Source organism: Haliotis cracherodii, unplaced genomic scaffold, assembly GCF_022045235.1.
Source record: "Haliotis cracherodii isolate W230 unplaced genomic scaffold, xgHalCrac1.p SCAF_11, whole genome shotgun sequence".
In the NCBI taxonomy this organism is placed as follows: Eukaryota; Metazoa; Mollusca; class Gastropoda; order Lepetellida; family Haliotidae; genus Haliotis; species Haliotis cracherodii.
This window is the reverse complement of record NW_027266266.1, coordinates 42199382-42221475: the sequence shown is the minus strand read 5'-3', so window position 1 is coordinate 42221475 and position 22094 is coordinate 42199382. Positions and strand designations below refer to the sequence as shown.

The window sequence follows — 22094 nt, the reverse complement described above, 5'->3', positions numbered from 1 at the left end:
TCGGGGGGATGGGGGATGGGGGAGGAGAGAGAGGAGATTGAGGATCAAAGGACCGTTGTTCAAAGGCATCTATATCAACAAGGTTGAGGGTAGCTCATTTGCTTTCCGGACACTTTAGAATTGTACGTCACAGAAGTGTACGAAATCACAATGCCTCTTCATGACGCACATAAAACTCTTCTCAAAGTCATCAATAACACTGACACAAAAAACGTTATATCAATTTTTTTTTCATTTTCAGAATAGATCTGCATCTCCTTTAATCTTCCGACAGGACTGAATCTGGACACATAACCATGGCAACAGTGATGTCATTACACAGTTGCCTCTTCACAATGTAATGGTGGACTATATGCTCAGCGTTTTTACAAAATATACAAGTCGGACATTTTATTTGCAACAAGCATCACTACTGCTCTCCGAATAACTAGGGTGGTTCCATAATGTAGATCACTGGGAATGACATACGAGCTCAGTTTTTGTCAGCTTCATGCTTGTATTGGACAAGATAAATGTCAGATGGTGATGCAATGCCTTGAATGTAGCCCTGCCACCTGATGTCCCGATGTCACATTGTCAAACTACTGTAAACAGGGACGCTGATTTGGGGAAGAGCCACACCACTCAGCCTGTTGATAGTAATTAAGCCAGGTTTACAGACCACCTGCTCTGGTCACGATAAAGCAACATACACACCTGTAGTGGTATTTTAAACTTGTAAAGCAATTAAGACCATCTGTCTAACTATTTGATTTTTGATTTTTTCAAATTTTAAAACATTTAAATCATGTTGAATGCAGGGACAAGAATTTCAAATTAACATATTCTCTCAAAGAAGTTGATTTTTTACCTGATCTAATTCGATAAGATTAAAAAAAATAACTGAAACTTAAATTGAATATGTCAAATCATTTTCTTCATACTGACACTTATCCATGCTGAAAAAAAAATCCTTATGCAATATATAAATCCAAAACTGACAATGGATCCGAAAGGTCTTAATGCCAAATCTACCATGTATATACAAAGATTAAATCTGAAATTGACAAAGCATGTTGAATAATGTATTATATCATCTCATCCTGATGCCTTTACTCATGCTGTAACATACTGGCATATTAACATGTCAATTTCAGCAATTGGCAAATATCACAAATAATTTTTTTTATATGTTTCAGCACTTCATGAAATAAAATAAACATTGATTCAAAGCACAAAACGATTCAATATAAATAGATTTATGTACACATGTTAAGACAGCCATCTTGACAAAGGTCTATCAATATTGATTTAACTACTATTGTTGACGGAATGGCTGACAAAGAGTCGTGTAATGTGTAGTGGTCTACACAAAGGCTGTTGTATGGCTGGTTCAATCCCCGCCATTACACTTGACTTGCTGACAACACCGGCAGCCATTAAGTTATAGCACCAACACGTGTAAGCATGGATTTCCTATGGGATCATGTGGCACACGTTTGCAACCAACAATATCAAAGGAGGCTGTTATGACGTATCTCAAAATTCATACTCCACACTAAAACAAGTGCAAAAGTGAGCGTGGCTCACTAATACCCCCGACCCGCCTAGTGTGTCAGTGGTTACAAATTAAATAGCTAGGATAGGGTTAGGGTTTGAAAAATTCATAAAAAAATGGAAAATTAATAAAAACAATTTTTTTCTTTGGACTGCACCCCTCCATATGACACAGATTATATGTACTAAGTTTGAGATGAATCCACTGAATAGTTTAAGAGAAATAGCGTGGACAAAGTTTTCGGACGGATGTTAGGGTATGAAAAATTCATAAAAAATGGAAAATTAATAAAAACAATTTTTTTCTTTTGACTGCACCCCTCCATATGACACAGATTATATGTACTAAGTTTGAGATGAATCCACTGAATAGTTTAAGAGAAATCGCGCGGACAATGTTTTCGGACGGACAGACGGAACCTTGGTATAACTATATACCCCCGACATTTTGTTGGGGGTATAATTAGTGGATATATGAGCATGTTTGTTGTTTATTGTTGCACTCATGAATATCCCAGCCATATTATTGCATATTGTAAATGATTGAGTTTGGATTAGACAATCCTGTGATTGATATTATGAGCAACGATCCATGCTAATCTCATTACCATAAGATCTTAGTTCTTGCAACTGCAAAACAAAATCTGAGGACATGACCTGTATGCAGGGTTAGAAACTAACAGTTTTTGTCCACTGGTCCTTATAATGATAACATATAGCAAAACCCTTAAAAATGGGCCAATTTCTACTAGTCCTTAGGATACCTTTACTATTGGGCAGTTTGGTACGGACTACATGACTAGTGCCAATTTCTAACGCTGCTGTATGTCATCAAGCAAGTCAGGACAAAGAAGTGGTCAATAGTGCAAGCAATGATCCATGGAAGGAGGATCCATGGTTATGACACAAGGTGCAAGTCCCTCCTTCCTGATGGTCGATATGATGAGCAATGATCCATGGTTGGAGAATGATGACACACCAACAAGGTGCCGAATCCTTCTTTCGTAGTGGTGGATGATTCAAGCAATGATCCATGGTAAGTCAATTATGACCATCAGTCAGATGTGAGTCAGTCTTTGCCATCAACCAGGCTAAGAAATCAACCTAAACATTTCAAAGCCTGAAAAGTTTAAAATTCTACTTGTCCTATATTGTTCCAGAGAAATGACTCCAGTTCCCAAGTGAACTGTTTTTTCACTTTCTTTATAAATTAGCATCATCCTTCCTCTTTAGTAAATATCAGAAGGAACAAAGTAGCAAAACTCATCCATATTCCAGTCACAAGTTTGATACAGTTGGTTGGATGGTTTGTTGTTTTACGCCGCACTCAGTAATATTCCAGCTATATGATGGCGGTCTGTAAATAATCGAGTCTGGACCAGACGAACCAGTGATTGATATCATGAGCATCGATCCACTTACTTGAGATCGATGACATGCATCAACCATGTCAGCGAGTCTGACCACCCGATCCCGTCAGACATGCATAGTCGCCTTTTACAGCAAGCATGGGTTGCTGAAGACCTATTCTACCCTGGATCTTCACGGGTCAGTTTGATACAGAAACGTAAGAGATTCAAGGATGTGTTCATGTTTTGAATTCAGTTTTCAAGTATTGAGATGGTTGTTGACAATATGTTTGTATATTTTCCACAGGAAATAGCCAGGGTGAGCACATGAGGAAATACATTAAATCATCTGACATATAAACTAAACTATTTCAGACATGTACCACGAGGAAATAAACACTGTCCAACAAAACCAATGTTGTCGGATGTTTACCAAACTAAGTGTGAAAGTGAATGCATACAGGATCAGAGATGCAGTCTGTTGTTGGTCTGCAGTTGTTGAATATATCAAATTTAAGTATATTTCTTGTACTTTGTTGAGAATCAATGGTTATTAAGCACCTATTTTAAAAAGTCCTTTCAAAACTGAGGCGGAAATTTAAGTATTTGTCATGGTTTGAATAACCATGAATCAATACCATCCTGTTCGTGGTATTCAGCTGCCCTCAGCAATATTCCAGCTGTATGGCAGTCCGTAAATAATCGAGTCTGGACCAGACAGTGATTGACATCATGAGCATCGATCTAGGCAACTGGGATACAATGACATGCATCCACCAAGTCAGCGAGCCTGACCACCCGATTCCCTTAGTCGCCTCTCACCTACATTAAACAAGTAGCACAAATTGAAACCAAGTGGGGATTCAAACTCTGCATGATGTAACTCTAACCACAAAGCTACCTCATTCCCAGGAATATTTTGGTTCTTTGTTGTTTTATGCCATACTCAGCAATATTCAAGCTAAATAAAGTTGGCCTATAAATAATCAAGTCTGGCCCAGGCAATCCAGTGACTGATATTATGAGCAACGATCATGTCACCAAGTCTGACCACCTGATCGATTAAGCTCTCTCTCACAAGGGGGCTGGTTCCCTTGATAAGAAACATTGCATATGCCCGGATCACATTTATCATGTTAATCATCCCCTGATAACAAGACTTGTATTTCGCTGACCAATATGAGCAAACAGTTTTTCCCCAAATTTCCTGCCAAGGGCAGTTAGTTATGAATCCTGGAGCGTTTTATGAGCACAGATCACAATCATCATCACAATCCTCATCAAACAGAACTGGGAAAAGATCAAGGGAACAGATTCATTGTCAAACATAAGTAAGCAGTGTTAGAAATTATCACTCGTCCTGTAGTCCTTGCCAAACTGCCCAATAGTTAAGGAGTCATAAGGACAAGTAGAAATTTGCCATTTTTAAGCCTTTTGCTATACATTATCATGATATGGTCTAGTGTACTAAAATTGTTAGTTTCTACCGCTGACAAGACATAATACTCATCCAAAGAACAGACCACCTCAACCTGCTAGCACTCAGTGATGCACAGACAGATCTCCTCACAACAGCATATTTATGTTAGTAAAGACAACACTGATCTAGTGGACCACCACCCCTGGGCAACCTGACCTGCCTCCAGCACACACAGCTCACACAACTCAGCATCTCAGTGTGGTGTGGAAACACTGATGACAGGACTAGCCCTGGGCAAACTTACAGTCCTGAATTAACACCCTTCTTATCCCACAGACCTATTTGGTAGCAGGCACCCTCTCATTATGTCACAGTGATGGAGTTCACGACTAAACAATGTTGCTACACTGATGCACGAGCTGAGATAGGGAAGTTTCCTCCGAGAATACACCCACACAAAAAAAAAATCACCTTAACAAATCCACTTTCAAGGTGATCTTTTCAAGGCTACTTTAATTGTAAAACTACCAAAATCCACTTCATAGAGACTTCAACAAATCCCCTTTTGTGGTGACCTTCACAAATCCACTTCATGGTGACCTTCACACATCACAAATCCAGGTCCGTGTTGTCCATCATGCTCTCTAAGGACACAACTTTGCCAAAAATATTTTTATCATGAATATTTATAACAGACAGTAACAGTCCATTATCAACATGACCCTCCATAAATTTGCATATGTCAGTAGACTTGTCCCCATTCCCACTAACCTGTCACATGTTTTGGCCACTTGCTCTTGTTCTTCCAGCAGCATGATCCCCAACTTGTTCCAACAGCTATATCCCCACACCATGATCCAACAGCGTGATCCCAATCATCCAACAGCCATATTCCCACACCATGATCCAACAGCGTGATCCCAATCATCCAACAGCCATATCCCCACACCATGATCCAACAGCGTCATCCCAATCATCCAACAGCCATATCCCCACAGCGTGATCCAACAGCGTGATCCCAATCATCCAACAGCCATATCCCCACAGCGTGATCAAACAGCGTGATCCCAATCATCCAACAGCCATATCCCCACACCATGATCCAACAGCGTCATCCCAATCATCCAACAGCCATATCCCCACAGCGTGATCCCAATCATCCAACAGCCATATCCCCACACCATGATCCAACAGCGTCATCCCAATCATCCAACAGCCATATCCCCACAGCGTGATCAAACAGCGTGATCCCAATCATCCAACAGCCATATCCCCACACCATGATCCAACAGCGTCATCCCAATCATCCAACAGCCATATCCCCACACCATGATCCAACAGCGTCATCCCAATCATCCAACAGCCATATCCCCACAGCGTGATCCAACAGCGTGATCCCAATCATCCAACAGCCATATCCCCACAGCGTGATCAAACAGCCTGATCCCAATCATCCAACAGCCATATCCCCACACCATGATCCAACAGCGTCATCCCAATCATCCAACAGCCATATCCCCACAGCGTGATCCCAATCATCCAACAGCCATATCCCCACACCATGATCCAACAGCGTCATCCCAATCATCCAACAGCCATATCCCCACAGCGTGATCCAACAGCGTGATCCCAATCATCCAACAGCCATATCCCCACAGCGTGATCAAACAGCCTGATCCCAATCATCCAACAGCCATATCCCCACACCATGATCCAACAGCGTCATCCCAATCATCCAACAGCCATATCCCCACAGCGTGATCCCAATCATCCAACAGCCATATCCCCACACCATGATCCAACAGCGTCATCCCAATCATCCAACAGCCATATCCAGAAAGCATGATGCAACAGCTGTATCGTCCCCAGTGTGATCTTCACAGCTATATCCAACAGCTATATCATAGAAACAGTTATATGAAGAAACTAAATTGAGTCTGAACCAGGCAATCCAGTGGTTTACATCATGGGCATTGACCTACGAAATTGAGATACGATAACATCCATCAACAAAGTCAGCGAACCTGACCACCTGATCCCATCAGTCGCTGAAAGTGGAACATTGCACCCCTTTTTGAGAATCAGACCTGGATCTTTGACACATCAAGCAGTATTCAAAAATAAGGGATCTCTGGGGGTCTTTTATGCTACTTGAGTTAAGTAAGACTTCAATACTTAACATACGGTTAAAACCAAATGGACAAGGCCTCTTACCCTCACATTATCAAGTTATCAGGTTATTATTTGTGTCAAATGCAGAGCAAAATATTAAATGGGTATTTGTTTTTGTAGGAAAGTTCTCCCCAGACAATTTCATATCAGCCTCTGAAATGCATTCAAACTGCATATTGTTGACATGAATTATGTAAAATGATTAAAAAATAGCTCCAAGGAAATGCCAGCAGAAATGTACTGAAGGAAAAACCCAAGATCAGATTATCTGATTTCCTTTCCCTTGACATTTTCATTTCATGGAGTGATCACTATCAGAATACAGTTCATAATAAATCTGACCTCGATCATGACATTAACAAGAACATACATGAGTTAAAGTCTCAAAGTCTGTACTTACAAGCCCTGCTTCCTATGAACTGGCTTCAACGCACACATAAACCAACAAGAAGGTCACCTTGATCTCATTAATCAGGCCAGTGCTAACGCTTGGCCTGTCTGGGGTACCATACCTACTGGAGTCGGAAATGGCGAGTGAATGCATGTTGTTTTAAGTTATGGTCAGCAATAGTCCAAACATAGCAAGGCGGCTTGTAGAGGGTCCGTCTGCCCCAGGGAAACCAGTGTTTGACAGCATGAGCACCAGTCCACATCGTCTGGGCACAATGACCGACAGGTCAAACACAGTTACAGCTTGAGCCTATTTAATCAGCATGGGGTCTTTGGGATCTATCCACCCCAGAGGAATCAGGAGTTGAGTTCTTGAGGAAGTGTCTCAGATTCAGATAATGGCTAGTCATTGGTTAAAAGAATAAGACTCAGATAATGGCCAGTGACTGGTTAAAAGAATATGATTAAGATCATGGCCAGTGATTGGTTCAAAGAATAAGATTCAGATAATGTCCAGTGATTGGTTAAAAGAATATGATTAAGATCATGGCCAGTGATTGGTTAAAAGAATAAGATTCAGATAATGGCCAGTGATTGGCTAAAAGAATATGATTAAGATTGTGGCCAGTGATTGGTAAAAAGAATAAGATTAAGATGATGGCCAGTGATAGGTTAAACAAATAAGATTCTGATGGCTAGTGATCAGTTTCTGATTTGAGTCAGTCATTAAAAAAAAAAAATCTCTGAGATTCTGATCGTGGCCAGCGACTTGGGAAGAGAATATGAGTCGCAAAGGGACCAAAGTCCATTCCACCAAGTGATCCTAGTGCTACGACTGTCGATCCTAGTGCTACGACTGTGATCCTAGTGCTACGACTGTGATCCTAGTGCTACGACTGTGATCCTAGTGCTACGACTGTCGATCCTAGTGCTACGACTGTGATCCTAGTGCTACGACTGTGATCCTAGTGCTACGACTGTCGATCCTAGTGCTACGACTGTGATCCTAGTGCTACGACTGTGATCCTAGTGCTACGACTGTGATCCTAGTGCTACGACTGTCGATCCTAGTGCTACGACTGTGATCCTAGTGCTACGACTGTGATCCTAGTGCTACGACTGTGATCCTAGTGCTACGACTGTCGATCCTAGTGCTACGACTGTGATCCTAGTGCTACGACTGTCGATCCTAGTGCTACGACTGTGATCCTAGTGCTACGACTGTCGATCCTAGTGCTACGACTGTCGTATCTTCCATTCTTTATGACTTAAGACAGTTGAGCGCTATGATCATTTTATGGGAACAGGGTCCAAGACAGGAAGAACAGTGCAAGATTGAGACAGACAGATGCAAGAGCCTGATCCAGATACAGGCCAGGGCTTGTTGAATTGAATAGTGTTAACTACACAAGCCTTTGTGTATGCCCATCCTATCGGTGTCTGAACTATGGAAACACAATCTGGCCATCATGACCACTCCTGAATCGGGCCAGCACCATCACAAGATTGTCACAGCACCAACTGTTCCACACGTGGTTCCAAGTGGCATGTACAATGTTCCTTTGTCATGGGGGGCCTGAAGATCGGTAACAAATCATACCAATAACATTCCTGCCCTTCACACCTTCACAGCAGGAACTCTGAATCTTTTTTTTTTACAAATCTGGTTTTACTTACAGATTTATAATGGGTCTTTGTCATGAGATATTTGTAACCGTTTGTTTCTTGGGATATAAGTGAAAATGATACTTCCAGTTCTGACCTTTAGCATCTATCAGCCATTTGTTCTCAGTGCTCCTTTCCATTATATTGATGTGAATCAAACACACATGTCTCAAACCACATCCTTTTGACAGCTTTGCATTCCAAGCAGAAACTCACTCAGTATGTGCCATATTTCTTTACATTAGGTTACATGAATCTCGTAAATTGATGGAACATTTGAATGGGTGAATAAATAGAGAAACTTAGCCTCGTCCTTGTTGATATAAGATACATCAACACAAGATGAGAACTGCTTCAAAAAGCCAAGTCTTTCCGGTGATTTTAAACCTTTCAGTAACGAGAGTTGATTTATTTGATATCAAAAGACATGAGGGAAACATGTAATTTGTCATCCAAAATCATACCAACTTCGGTGGTTGAGAGACAAGTGATGTCATTGTGATGTCATAGTAACCGATGATGTCACAATGATCTGCTAAGCATTGTGATGCAATTTCAAAGTAGGATATCTCCTAGAAGATATCACTTTATCTGACCCAAAGATGGTACTTGTTGTTTACCTGTCTGACTTTCTGGTATAAGGATATACAAGGACTGGTCAGTAGGCTTCAGTATGCTGTGTTGGAGGGGGGCACCCTGAATGTTAACCTGTGGCATTGTAACTCAGTGGACTTGTACCATAAAACCACCATTTGTCCGGACGAGCTCACACATTACTGTACAAGTGCAATAACTTTGAACGCGATGTTAAACCCTATCACACCTCATCTCACCCCACCCCACTAATTACAATGTCTAGATCTGGACCAAGCATAGCTACTTCACTTATATAAATGATCCTTTAAAAACATCCACAAATTGCCTATCCTAGGTTTAAGCATATACAAAGCATGATAAAGGTTTGTCAGCACCATACCCGTGCTTATGTGGGTTACACCGAAGTGGTTAATGTCAGAGACCTGCATCACTTTGGGCTTTCCTCCCACATTAAGCTGACACGCCGTGATATAACTGGAATACTGTTAAAAGCGGCACTAAACCCAACTCACTCACTCACTAAGCATGATAACGACCATTCAACTATTTCTTTGGGATAAAAAAAAGTAGTGAGTGAGTGAGTATGGTTTTACTCCGCTTTTAGAAATATTACAGCAATATTGCGGCAACGGACCAGAAATGAGCTTCACACATTGTGCCGATATGGGAATCGAACCCGGGTCTTCAGCATGATGAGCGAACGCTTTAACCACTTGGCTACCACACTGACCCTGAAGACAAGTAAATCTTTCTCCCTGTTTGAAATCAAGCATCCTTGTCATAATCCTGATGTTAAAAGGAAAAGATTTAGGGGTCCCTTGATTCAAATACCATAGAGTATCTCAAGGACACTGGAACCCTCTTCATTTCATACACTGTTTCTCCTATACAATAACTCATCCTGATGTCAAACAGTTAAAATGACTCATTGCTTGAATGCCCTGTAAATATTATAACCACTACACCAGTATCAAACAGGTTAGATGACTTTGCCCAGTGACCCATACAAAACTGAAAGGGTTAACGTTCTCTCAATACAAAATAATTGTACAAACTGAAAGTTCGAGTTTACACATCCGCTGGTAAGTAAACCAGGTCAAGTATCATATTAAATCCATAATTCTAATAAATTCTACCTCTCAGACAAGAAATATTCAAAGATTACCCAAACACATCATATGAATACAATGTAAACATTAAAATAATTAGACTCCATGATTTCATGTTAGGATATAACTAGAGTGGTCATACATAACCTCAAGACAGGGCCAGGATCTGTTCTTCACCTGCCCTGAATAAGAATTATTAAGTATACTGAAGATACAGAAAATTGATGTAGATACATAGCACTGGTAGGGGCCAGGCACTGCTTTTCACTCGCCCCAAATGAGCTTTCTTAATGTTACAATGAACAAGACTGTCACATGATCCTTCAAATAAACATTACACTAAAACTTGAACAAAGTGATCTGCAAATAGCTTGTTGGCTGTCATGGAAATAACCCGCATGTACTTACTGTAACTGTTTGGGCATATTAATTTAAACCAGTCAGCTGGAGAAAGCAATAACAGCATGTTGCACACAAACTTCTTAAAGAGACCATCTTGCAAACAGAACACCATGAATGAAATGACCAAACCCAACTGTACAAACCTCTCAATGGAGGACTTTCATTCTATTCTAGAGTTTTATCGTTTCTACAAACTTAAATACTAAATTCCAACCAGAAATTGTTTGACCATAAGTTATTAATGAAAACACACAAAAACCAAAAACAAATTGAAAAAAATAATCAAAGTGCACATGTTTACGTACATAAATCTTACATCTTTCGTGAAATCTTTGGGGAATTTAAAATGGATCAAAAGCAATGATGAAACATATTTCAATAGCATGTTTCTCAAGGTTCTTAAACCTTCTTCAGTACACACATATACTGCTAAGCCAAGCCTAAGAGTCAGATAACCAAATCACAACAGCAAACACATGGTTAAGGAATCTACTGTTTACAGAGAACCTGGCACGTCTTGAACGGAATCCATACACGTAATTGAATTAAGATCTATTCAACAGGAAAATGCTATAATTCTGACTTTATCTTGTCAAAAACAGCTAACTATGTATTTCCCTTCTCCAGATCAAATGTACGGCAGATGTGTTGGCATATTACTTTATCTACTCCTCTGTTGACTTAAGTAAGCTTAGAACAGGGCTACGACCCTTCAGGATGACTTGTAAAAGAGGGGATGAACAGATTGAGAGATAACATGTAATCCTTGAAAAACAGCCCTTTCATCAATGGCTAACATGATGACTCATACATCTACAACTGAGAACAACAACAAATAAAACTTTCAAATCCTACATTAAATATTAAACCAATTTCCTAAATCAAAATGTCATACAAAGGTTATAGGATTTTTTTGTCGACAATGACTCATGGCAGTGATTAAGAAGGAAGGTACAAGACAGCATCAATGAATGAAACTGAAAAAGATAGATAAAAGAACACATTGAAAAAGCATCAGACTTACAATTGGGCTTGTCATCAATTTCCCAAACGTCATTTCTCCAGGTTGAGCTTGGAGTTTACGTATCCTCTTAGAATTCTCCATACTGATTCCGTGCAGACGACACACACTGAATACTCTTTCATGTACCTCAGCTAGAACATGTCAAAATGACAAACACCGCCCTTGTTTTTACGACCAGGCCATGCTGTTAATCCACGCAACAAAGACACGGCACCATCGATAGATATGATATTCTGTCACTGAGCAATGATGTCACAGTCTGAACTCTGCCGGCCACAGGACAGAGGTGAGTATGCTGTAGCAGCTAGCCGCTTGATAGCAGGACTAGCAGACGGAAGGAAGCAGACGGCAATGTTACTGCAGATAGGCTAGGCTAAGATGTGCACTCTCTACTTCAACCGGGTCAAGACTACCTCGCTTCCCAAAGCCCATCCGTTCATGCATTTAATGAAGCCTCAGTCCTGTTTTCCTTGATAAGGAGCTAGGTGAAAACACAGAAAGGCAATTCCAGGTCTGTTCACCCGAGCTGGAATAATTTGTCTCTGTCACAGCCTCATCTTAGAACAAGCAGCTGCCATGTATTAACATCCAAATTTCCCCATCCGTTGAATTTCAAATTAAAATTCAGATTCCTTTCCTGAGCTGAGTGCGATCGCGGATGTACACAATAGAGCCAAGATGAGAATGATCATACATCAGATTGGGTAATGGAAGACTCGTCAATTCTGCTCGGTTACCCGTGTGAGGCTGGGCTGTCTTATTGACTAGCCGGTGGTTGGAGGGGCGCGTGCTAGAGACAAAAGTGAAGCAGTGTCTCGTCACCTAGTGTGTATATACTGGTTACTGGTCGAGCGGGCAGTTGTCTCTTTGTATGTAAATCTTACGCTGTCTTCATTCACAATATGGGCTGACACACTGACACTTCACTCATCACGAAAGCTTGACTTCAGTCAACACAATTCATCACTCATGCATGACGGGATTAGGGCAAGAAGAAGCATCTTTTAGGATGTCTGTCAAGCGTGGGTTTTTTTCAAAAAGAAAACTATTACCCGGACACAAAATTGTCAAGGTCGTAAAAACACTAATTGATCATAATTTGCTTCTTGAAATAACAATAATCGATCAGTGAGTTTTACTACTGGAGGTAAAGCTGTTAAACAAATACTCCGAAGAGATCAAATATATTTTTTCGATGCCAAATTCAAGCACACAAAGCTGCAATTTATGGTATGTGTGAAATGTGGACACTAATCCATTGGGATAATCTTGTTTCTTTTTTATTAGAAGCACTGAGACTTTCATTGCATGAACAAAGACAATAGCAGAGATGCACACAAAGAAGGACCACAATGACACAAGCCTGATGACAAAATCAGTCTCCAGTTCATCACTCACTGCACAAACTTCACAAATTCATCTTCGAAATTGGAAGGGAAAAAAATCAGTAACCATAGCAATTTGAAGGTCATGTTGACAGAAGCGAAATCAGTTTTGATGTAAAAATAACATTTCACATGTTTTCTCCCTAATTTTAAAATAAAGACGAGATCTTTTTCATCATGTTCATATAAAATATTTTTTTAAATTCGATTATATCCAACTTTATTTTTAAAGAAAATTTGACAATTTGTTGATAACAGCTAACAAAAGATAAATAGAAAAGAATTTCATTGCCTGTGGACAAAAATCTTCAAACAGTTTCATTAAAAAAAGAATATAAAAGGAAAATGTTTAATTTCAATAACATCATTCCAATGCAGGGAAATATTCCAATAACTCCAAAAATCCATATTAAAACATCAAAGCAAAAATACCCCTACATAAGTCGCTACAAAACCCGACTTGTTCAGTGAAAACATACGTAGGTATCTTTCACTTGATCCACAATAAACTATTTTCCCTGCTAGCAGACGTGAAAGTTTCCTTTCCTTGACTGTGGCCCAGCGAGTTTCAAGTAGCGAGTTTCCTGTGTTTCCCTTCCTTCACAGATGGCGTTGTATACATTGAACCATGCACTTCATACACAGCTTTCCACACACTCCAAGTTTTGTTGCAGAACATAGGACGTGGATCTACATCTGTCTGTTTCAACGTTTGCTCAGCTATCTGTTGTTGTACTCAGTGCGAGGGTCTAGTGGCCAAATTTGTCCCACAAGACAGCACCACCAAATCTTTTCACACATCACCTGGCTTCAGATACAGTCAAGTTTAAACATGCTTTTTTTCTCCAATATAGATTCTGCCTCTTCATCCCAAACGACATGTTTTTCTGAACTCTCACCTGCTTCCCAAATGTTTAGCCTCTATTCAGTGTAACATTCTTAGGGTTAGACAGAGCTACAAGTCTGCGAGTCAATACCAGTGAAAATCTGCAAGGAATAAATGGTGTCCACCCAAATCTAGTTAAGTTACATAACTAATTAGTTTTATGGTATCTACCGGACTGTTTTCTCAGCTACATATAGTTGGTTTGTTTGTTGTTTAATGCCGCACTCAGCAATATTCCAGCTCTATGACGGCGGTCTGTAAACAATCGAGTCTGGACCAGGCAATCCAGTGATTAATATCATGAGCATCGATCGGGATCGATGACATGCATCAAGCAAGTCAGCGAGCCTGACCACCTGATCCCGTTAGTCGCCTCTTACGACAAGCATAGTCGCCTTTTTCGGCAAACATGTGTTGCTACATATGGTGCAATGTAAGTTTCCCATATATCTATAAAGTAAGAAAGATTTCTTATCTTCAGACATTTCTGTCAAACTCACAAACAAAAGACATCTAACAACTAAACTTTAAAATACCACAAATCCTAACATTTGTGATAAATTTGCATCCCATAAGATGAAAGTGATAATTTGAAAATTGAAACAAATCATCACCGAATCCTCATTTGAGGTTAATGTATCGAGTCTGGACCAGACAATCAAGTGATTGACATCAAGAGCATCGAAACAGCAATTGGGATACGATGACATGCATCAACCAAGTCAGACAGTCTGACCACCTGATCCTGTTACAAAAAGTAAAGTCTGACGGAGGACTTATTCTAACCCAGATCTTCACAGGTGGAGTGAACCTATCACAGGGGAGGTTGGCATGCTTGGTGTCTTAGAAGAGGGTGTTTGCACCCCTGCACAAATCCCCACCCCTACTTGATCTGCCAGGGATAACTTACTGCAACCTTAACACTGCCAAGGTGCATCCTACAATCTGACTACAAAAATCACAAAGTTTCACAGATGCTCTGAATGTCAAAATCATAGACACCTCCTTCTGAAAGGTGAATGAAACTTGTTTTCAAATTCAGCTAACAATTTTATCTGGTTGCAAAGCAGCGTGTGTACGTCACAGACACGTATCTCCACACAGATTTATTGATACGGAGGCAACAAGCAGCACTACATCACCTAGGTGGATTACAAGACTGCCCAGAAAAAACAGTTCCATGTTGATCTACCTGCAGACTTTCTCTGCCGAGAACACACTACCGTAGTTGATGCAATAATCTCTCACCCAGAGGTGGCAATTTACGTCCTTGAGTCGTTACAAGACATGCCTAGTTTGCCAGCTATGTCAACAACTACCTTAATCTGAGACAAAGTAAACAGGGGAACAGCCGTACTGTATTCACCGTATTAAGTGCCCTGCTTCAATAAGTGACAACAACTAGACCAATCTGTAGTGTCAGTGATTATGGTTTTACGCCCCTTTTAGCAATATTCCAGCAATATCACATTGGGGGACACCAGGTACCCATCGAACCCTGGTCTTCGACATGACAAGCGAACTCTTTAACCACTAGGCTACCCGACTGCCCCAGTCCAATCTGTAAGTAATGTTTATAGGCGCCCCCATACAAAGCTAAAACATTTACACGACATTCCATATTTTCTTGGGTATTTTATAGATTATTTTAAAAAAAAAAAAAAACAGCAATGAAGAAGGGGCATAAACTTGCCTTGAAACTATCCCAATGTTATACATGTTATAGTCCATAAACAATTGAGTTTAGTCTACCACCTGATCCCTGACAACAAAGTTATTGTGTTGAGTATGATTAATTTTATATTATTATATTATGAATTAATACAGTATACATTTGTCAGTATGTTTATTTGTTCTTTAACACCACATTCAATAATATTCAGCTATGTAACGATGGCCTGTAAATAATCAAGCTTGGACCAAACAATCCAGTGACTGATATCATAATCACCCACACCATCAAGTAATTGACCTGTCCATACGACCACCCAATCCATACGGTCGCCTATGACTACAAGTATTCTTTACTGCGGACCTTCTACCAGGTCCACACACGGTCCAATAAGAAAGTTCACAAAAGCCCTTTAATACATGAGATTCTGGGGTAGAATAGGTGTTAAGCAACCTATGCTTGCCGTAAAAGGTGACTATGCTTGTCGCAAAAGGCGACTAACGGGATCTTATGGTCTGGCTCGCTGACTTGGTTGATGCATATTATCGATCCCAATTTCATGACATTAATCACTGGATTGTCTGGTCCAGACTCGATTATTTACAGACCCCCGTCATATAGCTGGAATATTGCTGAGTGCGGCGTTAAACAACAAACCAACTTTAATACATGAACTATGGTAAGCACACTTCAGGGATTTGGCATATCTGAAATACAGGCCACATCGCAAGCATGTCTCTAATCAAATCAAGCCAGACGCTGGTAAATAAACAGCTCTTTCAAGTGATTTATGAATGAAAATCTATAGTCAACATAGAAATATGTAACAGGAGAAGTTTGCTTCGTCTTGTTCTGGATTTTACATTACACCGATAAAAACCAATAACATTTAGGCATGAGAGCTTTCCAGGGAAAAACATGAGTTTCTAATCCATGTCAGGATCTGAAGTTTCCTTTATGTATAAATTGCAGATTTGCAATGTATGCTAAAATGTATGCTGTATTATCATCATCCCGGCCAAGGGATCTATTTTTCCTTCTGACCCCTTCCGTGGACCAGTGGTAGACCCCCAGAGGTTCGATCAGTAGCCGCGTCATACAAAAAGATTTTTTTGTGTGAGTGTGGTTGCTTGTACTAGTCAGGACTAATGCTGATTTTATAGAGCTTGCCCACTGAGATACCATGCCTAAGTTTAACATGAATACCCTACTCAGACACAGTATACTGACTCTGAGCCGACCAGTTCTTGTTTTAGCCCCTTAATGCCGAGTGCCAGGCAGGGTAACAACAAGTACATACACATGCACGTCGCCATGTCATCAATCCCAATTATGTGGATCAATGCTCATGATGTCAATCACTTGATTTGGTCCAGACTCGATTATTTACAGACCACCGTCATATAGCTTAAATATTGCTGAGTGTGGCGTTTATCAACAAACAAACAAACAAACAAAAAATGCACGTCGATATGTGCAATAATCACGAATGCGACGATAAACCCCATTTCACCACACCTTACCCAACTATTTTTCCTTCTCTGCTCCCTGGGGGATATACAACCCAAGCTGCTGACTGGGATCAGTAGTCATGCATCCTACAGATCGATCATGTCCATTGAATACCGTATTCGACATAATAAGAACCCAGGGCGCTTTCAAAATTAGAAATAGCACCTCTTATTAGAATATGATTTTGGTGAAAGATCGTAAATTTCGTGGTTAATCCTGACAGCCTGATATGAAATGTTTTGAGTCCATATTAACCTGGTCTCTTGGCATCATTTTCAAATTATGTGTTTTCTACAGACTATTGATAGCCGAGATTACTAACCTGAAGACACAGTTTTTGACAAGTGGCTAAAGTACCAGACTGCTAAAAACATATATTTGCTACTAAGTTGATTTTCAACACAAAAAAAAGTCACAAACTCCTCCAGAAATGTTTAGACTTGTTAATCGCCCATCAAACACCTCTATCACAACTGCAAACCCTCATCCTGCTGGTGAGAGATTTATTTATTCACAGGACAACACAGCTGCCATTTGAATATTCATCAAACGGAAACACACTTGTAGGGTTTCTACAGAAATATTGACTCACACGTCAATCTTCTCAAATTCTTCCCAATTCCTACCTCGTACCTACAGGTATCTGTCCTGATGGGGTCCCCCTCGCACCCATAACAAATATTTGATCACCTCAAACTGGCAGTCGGGACGTAAGATTATCTCTGATCACCTCGGCTTATTCAGGCTAAAGTTGGCGGCACAAGGGTGAATATAGAGCCCTCAAGGCTGTGCTTTTTCAGCAGAGTCAGCTTTTATGTACGAGAATCGGAACGTCTGGAGACGAAAACGACGACAGTGCCTCCATACAAAGGAAGATGATGTCTACAAAACTAGTTCTCAAAATAAACAAACCGAGACATTTTAATTCCTACAAAGGTGACCTGGAGAATGAATTACAGAGTGCTGAGACTCATCTCTCATGTTTAGCTGTGTGTATAATGTTTGACGTTTCAGATCGCAATATTCCAGCAAGATCAACCAAGTTACGGGTGTGACCACCCTATTAAGTCTCTGCCTACAACTAGCATGTTACTTGTGATCCCAAATTTTAGCATGGAATCCCAACAGGGTCATATTTTGTGGATGTTTTGTTTGTTGTTTAACCCCACACTCAGCAATATTCCAGCTATATGAAGGCAATCTGTAAATAATCAAGTCTGGACCAGACAATCCAGTGATTGACATCATGAGCATCAATCACACAATTGGGATACAATGACATGCATCAATCTAGTCAGCGAGTCTGACCATCCAATCCTGTTAGTCACCTCTAATGACAAGCATAGTCGCCTTTTAGCACAAGCTTGGGTTGCTGAAGACCTTTTCTAACCCGGATCTTCGCGGGTCCATATTCTGTGGAACAGGACACGTGACTGCCACAGAACTACAACCTCTAATAACTAGTCGTTACCATCCCAACCAAGGGAGTGAAATGACACACCAATACAGCCAGACACAAAGCCAGGTATGCAGGGTTTAAAATTCCTTGAATCAGGATGCCATTGATATGGTGAGAATCAAAATGGCTAGTCCAACTGGGATTATGGAGATAATTATGGGATTCCAATTGTAGGGTTTGACTTGACCTACCAAACGAGGGGTCCAGTGGACCCCTAACTAGTAATTTCAAGGGTCCTTACGGGAAATATGAGTGTCCTGTAAAGTAATGAAATCATGTGTGTAGTGTACTTTAAGATTAAATAATTATTTGATTACAGGAACTTCATATTTATTGTTGTTCAAAAGCATTTAGAAGTGATACACATAAGGAAGAGAATTTATGAATTGTCAACTTCTTTATTATCAGGAACACAACGTTTCGGAGTATATGCTTACTCCTGTATCCAGTGAATAAATGCTATGAGGCAGAGAGCATATATATGTACAGGTACTTGTAAGAACAACAAGAGCATATTTCTTTTATTTCTATTTTTATTTCTCTTTCATATTTCTTGTAAAACATTTGGTGCAATGTATATTATTTTGAGTCCCTCAGGACGCAATATATGTTGTTTTCTGTGTCCATTCTTCACATTTGTGCATACTAGACACATATTTCTGCATCACGTAAAACCCTGCTATTGGCTGTAATAATCAACGATTGACCGGAAGGTCCAAACTACCAAGCAATCTAACGCAATTGTCAATAATCGAACACAAACGATTTTGTCTCCTCTCAAGTTCTCAGGTGATATTTTATTAAGGTCTGTTCACAACTTGCAACTTTGGAAAATCAAAATGATGACTTTTTTGTCTGTTTTAGTGGGTGTGATCTAATGTTGCTGAACTTAATCTTGAAAAACAGCAAAATGACAAACCAATTACTTTCGATGATCGATAGATTGGAAAGATCAAATGATAAAATTATGATTTAACAAAAAACAACCAACACATAGCATGATGTAAGTTCCTGGTGTCTGAAGGACACAGAAATATTATTTCTGAATAAAAATGTTTTGGGTATGAAATATTTTTTTTTTAGCCAGCAACACAGGTAAACAGGATACACACAGTGAAAGTATGCACAGAGGACATGCGTTTGCTCACCTAGATCAGCTCAATTTTTGTTTTACATATTTTGAGGGCTATTATGACAAAAGGGAATATATACTAAACAAAACAAGTTAGGGATCGTGAATATCTTTTTTCTTATGAAATTGGGTGTTAAGTCCTAACTATAAAGAAATATGACCAAAAATATTCATGATCCCTATAAAATTATTATATTAAAATTCTTTTCAAGACCTTTCATGAATCTTCAACGCCCTCAGTTGTTAAAACATCATCACAAATCCAACAGGGACTCCTACATCAAGGTATCTGTTTATAACAAGACAATTATCTCCTACAGCAAAGGTCACATGTCACCATCAACAGGCACTGATTGTGCCAAGCCCTTCCAGGCCACACCCCCAACCATATTCCTGCCATGATATACGACCAGCATATTAACCTATAGGACCCCTACCTTAATGGAAATGTTAAGCCATACTGCCCTTGTTAGATTAGCCTGCAATTTGTTTGTACACTTTCAGTGATTCGGGGCCCATGTCACGCACCCCATCATGTCCAGTTCCTTGGAAGGTCATGTCCTAAGTGACAGAAGGATTAAGATATTTTCACAAGATTAAGACTGGAATCCCTTTGTGTGACAGATAAAGGTTCTGATGAGGGAATGAATGCTATTCATATGTAGGTATTTGTTATCACACCAGGGATTTATCTACACCTGCTCAGAGGCCGATATTCGGCCCCAAATCTGCAGAAAATGACATTACAAATTCCCAAAATGGAATTAAAAGTTTCTCAATTTATGTTAAAACTAATCGATAATTTCATGGCTAAGTCAAGATAACCTGGATTTCACTGATAATAGGATGAATAAATAGGAAGCGATGATATATTATTTCACTGAATACAATTTCAAAAAAAGAAAGAAGTAAAGATAGGCCTTCCACTGAATTATACAAAATAAGATCTTACAAAATTTCAATTTCTAACAAAACAATTTTTTCCAAATTGCCTGCCAGTAGAAATTAGTTTAAATTCCTTAATAAATCCTGCACATCACGTGATCAGATGGAGTGTGTGACAGTGATTTTGATGCAGCAAAGAGCAGTCAGTGCTATGATACCTGTATCAAATACTTCACCATTGAATAACCATTTCTTGTTTGTTTTATTATCAGCCACCATCAAACATGGTGTATACTTTCTTTTGCCAGCAGGTTTCATAATAATGCTACTGGTGCAGTCCTAATCACATTTAAGTGCTGCTCCACTGTACAGTCCTAATCACATTTAAGTGCTACTTTACTGTTACAGTCCTCATCACATTTAAGTGCTGCTTCACTGTACAGACCTAATCACATTTAAGTGCTACTTCACTGTACAGTCATCACATTTAAGAGCTGCCTCACTGTACAGTCCTCATCACATTTAAGTGCTGCTTCACTGTACAGTCTTCATCATATATAAGTGCTGCATCACTGTACAGTCCTCATCACATTTAAGTGCTGCTTCACTGTACAGTCCTCATCACATTTAAGTGCTGCTTCACTGTAGAGTCCTCATAGATAAGTGCTGCTTCACTGTACAGTCCTCATCACATTTAAGTGCTGCTTCACTGTACAGTCCCCATTATAGATAAGTGCTGCTTCACTGTACAGTCCTCATCACATTTAAGTGCTAATTCACTGTACAGTCCTCATTATAGATAAGTGCTGCTTCACTGTACAGTCCTCATCACATTTAAGTGCTGCTTCCCTGTACAGTCCTCATCACATTTAAGTGCTGCTTCACTGTACAGTCCTCATCACATTTAAGTGCTGCTTCACTGTACAGTCCTCATCACATTTAAGTGCTGCTTCACTGTACAGTCATCACATTTAAGTGCTGCTTCACTGTACAGTCCTCATCGCATTTAAGTGCTACTTCACTGTACAGTCCTCATCACATTTAAGTGCTACTTTACTGAAGTATTTCCTTAACATAAATCATGTCCCCATGAGTGTTCTGTATCTAGAAGAGGCAGATGTCAAATCATGTGTGACATGATGCTGTGTTGATCACACGGATGCTACTTGAGTTGTACACTGTACTACTTCACATTTCTCTCAACCTTTGTATTTTGAGGAGAGTGAGCTGGCTTAGACACCACTCTGATGGTTCTGGCGCTCAGGATCAGTGGCTTGGTGGATGGTGTCTCGCAAGCTAACGATATCAATCACAGGATAATCTGGTCCAGACTCAATTACTTAAAAGCCTCCTTTATAAAGCTGGAATATTGCTGATTGTGGCATTAAACAACCAACTGTTATCAAGGTGTGTCAACTTGATATGGGAGGAAAACCCACTTTGATGAAAAGGGTAGTGCTATCATAACCAAGGCATTCTTACATTAGAAACCATGATCC

The 22094-nt window shown here is 39.9% G+C and overlaps 1 protein-coding gene across 4 annotated transcripts in view; it reads right to left on the bottom strand.

The window, feature by feature from the left end:
• The window catches only part of LOC139456520 (septin-2-like), a 129278-nt gene that overhangs the window by 98120 nt on the left and 9064 nt on the right, over window positions 1–22094 (bottom strand). The window contains exon 1 of one of the 4 annotated variants that reach the window (XM_071238280.1): window positions 11665–12577. The exons of the other annotated variants lie outside the window; for them this stretch is intronic. Coding sequence (XP_071094381.1) covers window positions 11665–11745 — 81 coding nt within the window. The 5' untranslated portion in view covers window positions 11746–12577. Of the gene's footprint in view, window positions 1–11664; window positions 12578–22094 lie in introns of those variants that run through there. 4 annotated transcript variants of the gene reach the window in all.